Genomic DNA, 6,084 nt, shown 5'->3' on the forward strand with positions numbered 1-6,084 from the left:
ACCCATTATAGGGCAGTTTAAAAAGTTGTTAGTGGGGCAATCTGTTGGCCAAGTACTCGTTGATTTTAATCTTTAAACACACAAAGTAGTCTCCAACTAATTTTACCCCGGCATATGTGACCTTGGCTATTTTCTGTCAGTGTTTAGACCCCGCAATCTCCAATTATGTATGGGAAGATGCATGATGATTTATGTGACAGCGACTGCTTTATGGTTGTTCTTCCCATGTCACACTGATACCCATCAATGCTCCTAGAAGAATGCTACTGCTGCACAGTGCAGGAGAACTTCTGTAAAGATTGCAATTTAGGAGAGGGACACTGGCAGAAGTACAGAAGCAAAGCCATTTGGGCAGTTCGTGAGTCATGCTTGAATAGTTCACTCAGTGGAGCACTTGCTCACAAAGGACAAAGTTTCCAGGTTCAAGTCCAGGTTTGGCATGGACGGTTTCAATCTGCCAGGAAATTTCAAATCAGTGCACATTCCACTGCAGGGTGAAAATTCGTTTAGGATCTTTTCCATTCCCTGCTTATTGTTTCCATCACAAATGAATGTAACAAAGATTGATTTGACTGTCGAATGGATGCCTGATGACATAGTAATTTGTTACCTTTTAAATGCTTAATTTGAAAAATGCAAGACAAGTGAATAAATGTAAGGTAATATTTGTAGAAATTACGTTTCTTTTTTTCTCTTTTATTCCTTTAGGAATAACTGATGTTTTGTGAGATTGCTTGCTATGTAATTATATTCTACAATCTACATTCAACTTTTTCAGAGAATACCACAACAGATGAATGGCAGTGACTGTGGTGTCTTCTCGTGTACATATGCTGAATTTATATGCCGTAATGCAGCATTCCGGTTTTCTCAGAAGGACATGCCATACTTCAGACGTAAAATGGTGTATGAAATACTTTCCAAGGAGTTAGTGATGTGATACTAATAGATCTATTGCGTGATATATTGACAGTGCATTTCACACAAGCTTCACAAATTTTCTGACTGATAGGGTAATTAAATTAATTTATTTGTGTTTGTGCAATTGTGACTCATTTTTTGCAGGCTAAGCAGACAAGTAAACTGAAGAACAGACAGTTTATGAACCTGAGCCTAATGTTTTATTTTTATTTTTTTCCATTCCTCACTTTTTCTTAATGATAAAGAAAATTCATGAGCTTTGTTGTGCATAGATGGGAACTTTTTGTATTATTTCTTAAAATCCCATCATGGTTAATGGACATTAACTGTAATTAATGTGTGGAACAATAAAGAGCTTTATTTTTCATTGGTATTTTCGGATGAGCTCCACCATTAAGTCTGTCGTGACAATGCTTGCTGAAACTTTTTACATGCCAGATATCGGACTGAATGCGATATTGTAATTGAGCCATATGTATCCAGAGAATTATTCCTGACTTTATGAAATGAATTAATAAAATTTCTTTATATTTCTGTCTGTAATAATATGCCTACATTTCCATTTTCAAAAATGTGCAAATGCCGCAGATGTGCTATACTGTACATGACTCACTGTTTGTTGAGCTGATCATTTGATAGGAAATATACTGTAAGTAACTTGAATGGAGAAAGGCTATTTGGTGCATTTTAGTTGTTCTGTTCACAAATTGAAATGGAAAATTATCAAAATGTGTGCATATAGTACTACTTTCTGTTGTATTTTTCTCATATTTTTGCACGAGAGGTTGGAGCAGCAGTAAATCATCAAGAATTCATGGGATTTGCTTTAAAAATATGTAATCACAATGTTGTATTGGTATGTTACATGTAGACTTCTACATAAATTTACCAACCATCTTACTTTCATCTTTGCTTTTTGGTTATATCACCTATTATGTCAACAGGGGAAAGCAACATAGATGTGATGTGTGTGTGTGTGTGTGTGTGTGTGTGTGTGTGTGTGTGTGTGTGTGTGTGTGTTGGGTGGGGGGGGGGGGGGGGAGGGGAGGTCTATACAAATTTTGATGGGCGGGGAAGAATATAATGTTTTGTATGCCAACCAACAGTGACACCAATGTGGACACTGACCAAGATGGTATAGTGGTACAGATGATATTATTGTGGTGCCTTATTCATACCTTTCACAACAGGGCAATCACAAGTGGTTATTGAGGGTTGAACCACTGACAGCTGTACCTGTTCATTACTGCACAAAGGCAGTCTCTTGCACCATATGAACCATTCAACCCATTCTTGAAACTGTCGTATTATGGTGAACTTGCTAATGGAGCTAGATTTTCTTTGGTTGTTTTGTGGGTTGTGTGTCTTGAGTGTCCATTGAATTTGACTATCATACAGTGTTGGGTTGGAAAATTTCCAACGTACAGAGGTTGTTAACGCCATAAACAAAACACGTCACCATGACTAATATGGTGTAGGAAACCCACTGACATTTAAAACAGCTTCCAGTCATCTCGGAATGAATAAATACACGCTCTGTATGGGTTTCAGGGGAATCTTATACCATTAATTCCTGCAAAAGTGTCTGGAACAAGGTTATTTGAGAATTAAATACACTGCTTAACCTGAACCATCCAGATTTCTTTCAAATTTGGTGCATTCAGTGATCAAAATAGAGACGGAAAACTACCAGTTTGCGAGGTATATGACAACTGTGAAGAGAGTTACAGATCTCCAAAGTTTGGAAATTGTAATTAAAACGTGTCTGTCTTTACATAAATGACTGTAGTGAAAAAGAATGCTAGAATATTCAGCTTTCAGACTAAGTGCTTCATCAAAGTAGAAAACTGATACATATTCACACAAGCACATCTCACAAACATGAGGCTGACACGTACAACCTCACTCCTGGTCACCATGAGCAACTATAGCTTCACCCACAATCACTTCCCTTTTGAATGTGGACCTTTATTTCACCAACTACTCATGAGACTGACATGGAACCACGGAAGTTTTCTCTTTCCCCTCCCAGCAGAATGGTACTAAACCCAAAACCCAATTGAACAAGAGGGTTTGTGTAGCCAGTTCTCCAACTCCAGAATTATTCCAAAACTTTTGCCTCTAATAACATAACATGTACTGGCAATCAGAATTGTTTTTAATAGTTGAGAGGTAGAGGGTAGCTTTGAAAAAATTTCACCTTTCTATATTGAAAAAGGCTTAAAGGAGATTGCTCGCACCTTAAAATCAGTCAAGCGATTGATGGCTGAAACCTCAAGTTCTCAACAAGCGACAAACCTGCCGAAAGCCAAAAGCCGTGGAGAATATGCCATTGCGAATGAGCTCCACACCACTTTAAACTACAGCAAAGATGATGTGACTTGCAGAGATCTGGTGGACATTCCCAAAAATGAACTTAAAGCTAAATGAGCTAAGTTAGACTCATGTAATGTATTCTTACTCTTAACAGCACGAAACTTCCAGAGCACGTCACGGCAGGTTTCCTTTGCCTAAGCATACAGGCGTGTGTCCCCAAGCCAATGCACTGTTTCAAGTGCAGCGCTTTGGGCATAGTACTCTTTGGCATACTAATGTTGGGTGTAACGGGAGAAGCCACTTGTGGCAAATGTGGTAAGGCGTCCATGAGGGAGTTGCTCGTTGATCTCCTTTGAAGTGTGTGAATTGCTCTGGGGATCGCTCTGTCTGGAGTAGGGGCTGCAGTGTGTATCCTGAAGAAGTGAAGATACAAGAGCTTAAAACTACAAAGTATGTCCCACATGGTGAGGCCAAAAAGACGTATAAAGCTATGCTGCTGCCCACATTCGCTACCTCCTTTACTTCAGTTCTTAAACAGCCAATTCAGAAGATCGATGACGATACACAAATGGAGGTTGCTAGTGTCAGCACTAGCACCTACAATTGTCATTGCACTTTTGCAGCTGCAGCTACTTTGAAGCCCATGCCTTCTCCCAAAGCAAGAGAAAATGCCGTGGTTGCCGACATTGCAGTAAAGTTTAAGTCTAGTCTACTATCTAGTGCAGCCACTACCACCTCTGAAAATGTGACTCCGAAGCCTCCCCAGGCAAAAAAATCAGTCACAGGCAAAGAATCAACTGCTGATGGATATGCTAAATAAGCTGTCTGATGATGCGAAAGTTGAACACTCTGACATCTCTCATGATTAGTCTTCAGAGCCGATGGACCTTGATGTCGGCAAGGGGCACTCATCTTGCCCCAAGATCGAGCTGCCTCCCTGTCAGGAAGACAGAGTGAAAGTGCTTATCCGGTGATAAATGACTCCCATACTACAGCAGAACATTAATGGGTTCAGGATACACATGGAGGAACTGAAACTCCTAGCTCAGGAATGCACTCTGTGCTTGTCTGTACAGGAAATGCATTTTAACACTTAGGTGCCGACGCCCATAAAAGTACGGGTGTGCGCGGCCTGCCCGAAAGTCCGACGCCCGTAATTTTACGAGTGCATGTTCTCGTTCTTCCCCTTCCTTCCTTTGTGTGTTCTTACGGCTCCCGCTTGTCTGGAGGCGCTGCATGGACTGTAGTTCGAGTATTGGTCACCAGATGGTGCGGGCATGCTGTGGAAGGGTGTGCTTCCCTTTTTATTTGTCGGGTTTTGTGAGCGTCGATTTTTTTCCCGTGCGGTCTCAGTAGCGTCGACATGGCGAAGTGGTGGAGAAAGTTGGCATTCCATGTTATACTAATGGTGATTGTAAATTCCTGCATATTATACAATAAAGTTACTGGAAAATCCCTCACAACATCTCACTTCATGACAGTTATCTGTGCAGATCTTGCACAAAGCAAAGATCTTGAACCCCGACCTGGTCCATCTGGACTCTCAGGACTATCAGCTGGAAATCATTTCCTGGAAAAGATTGAGACAGAAGTAGGTAAGAAGCAGAAACAAAAACAGTGTGTAGGGTATTCTCTGAGAGGAAAAAAACTGACTGGAAAAGTGTGGCGAAAAGACACAAGCTACCAGTGTAGTGAATATAAAGTAGCATTGTGCAAAATGCCGTGCTTCAAAATTTACCACACACAGAGCAAAATTGCATCCTAAAATAGCTAGTTACTGTAGATGAGACATACTGTATCTATCACAGTTACAATTTTTGTGTAAAATAAAAAAAATTTCCTTCTAGAAAATACAGTGAATATACCTTTGACCAATTTTTTCTTTTTTCAAAAACAATGTTATAATAATAATGCTTGTCAAAAGTATGTATTAATTCAAGAGAAAGCTATTATATATGGTTTTAAACAAGAAAGTCTAGGGTTTTCAATAAGAGAATTTTATTGCTATAACTGAAACCTTTCGTGAATTGTAGTAGTTTAAAATACGTTAAAGTCAGCCAGTCTTTATGGTAGACACCTGCGCGCAACGGCTCAGGACCCAAAGTGTTAAAGCATCTGATGCCCCCATAGTGCTGGGTGATACCGTCCATTGCTAGGATGACCTGACTGGGGAAGGGCCAATAGAGAGGTCACTGCATTTGCCAATAATGTGCACTGCTCCTCCCTCTGGATGCTGACCTGCAAGCATTTGCAATTGAACTTCATCTGCCAGTGAACACTATTTGCTCGCTGTATTTACCTCCACAAAGTGTGAGAGTCTCTGAGGCTTTAACAGTTCTAATAGAGAAACTCCTCAGACCACTTCTCCTACTGGGAGACTTCAGTGCCCATCATGTATTTTGGAACTCAACTTCTTTTTGCCCTCGTGGTCGAGTTTTGGAGAGCCTCATATTGTTTCATGAGGTGTACATCCTAAACACAAGCACGCCTACTCGTTTCTGTGCTGCTACTGAGTCATGCCAATCAACCAACTTCTCCATCTCTTGCGAACTCTTCAGTGGGTAGTCACTGGTGACCTTCATTCCAATGACCACTTCCCACTCCAGATTCGCCTACTGGATGGAGCTTTCCCAGAAAGGACACATGCCCAATGGATGACCAGTGGAGCTGACTGAAAGCTGTTCAGCCAGCTGACTGTCTTTGAACGCTGCGACAGCGTCCAGGAATGAGTGGACCACACCATGTGAATGATTCACCATGCTGCTTACGTCTTCATCCCAAAGTTTTCAGGTCATATTTGGAGGAAAGGGCTGAACATGTCCCAGTAGTTACAAGAGCATTGCCTTG

At 40.8% G+C, this 6,084-nt stretch overlaps 1 protein-coding gene across 3 annotated transcripts in view; it reads left to right on the forward strand.

Annotated features, from left to right (window-relative positions):
• Positions 1–1,464, forward strand: part of LOC124615798 (sentrin-specific protease 1-like) — a 155,553-nt gene extending 154,089 nt beyond the window's left edge. For all 3 annotated transcript variants that reach the window (XM_047143930.1, XM_047143928.1, XM_047143929.1), the window contains one exon: positions 779–1,464. In XM_047143930.1, the coding sequence (XP_046999886.1) occupies positions 779–940 (162 nt within the window). In that variant the 3' untranslated portion in view covers positions 941–1,464. The remainder of the gene's footprint in view (positions 1–778) is intronic.
• Positions 1,465–6,084: the final 4,620 nt, after the last annotated feature.

The sequence above is a fragment of the Schistocerca americana genome, chromosome 5, assembly GCF_021461395.2.
Source record: "Schistocerca americana isolate TAMUIC-IGC-003095 chromosome 5, iqSchAmer2.1, whole genome shotgun sequence".
Classification (NCBI taxonomy): domain Eukaryota; kingdom Metazoa; phylum Arthropoda; class Insecta; order Orthoptera; family Acrididae; genus Schistocerca; species Schistocerca americana.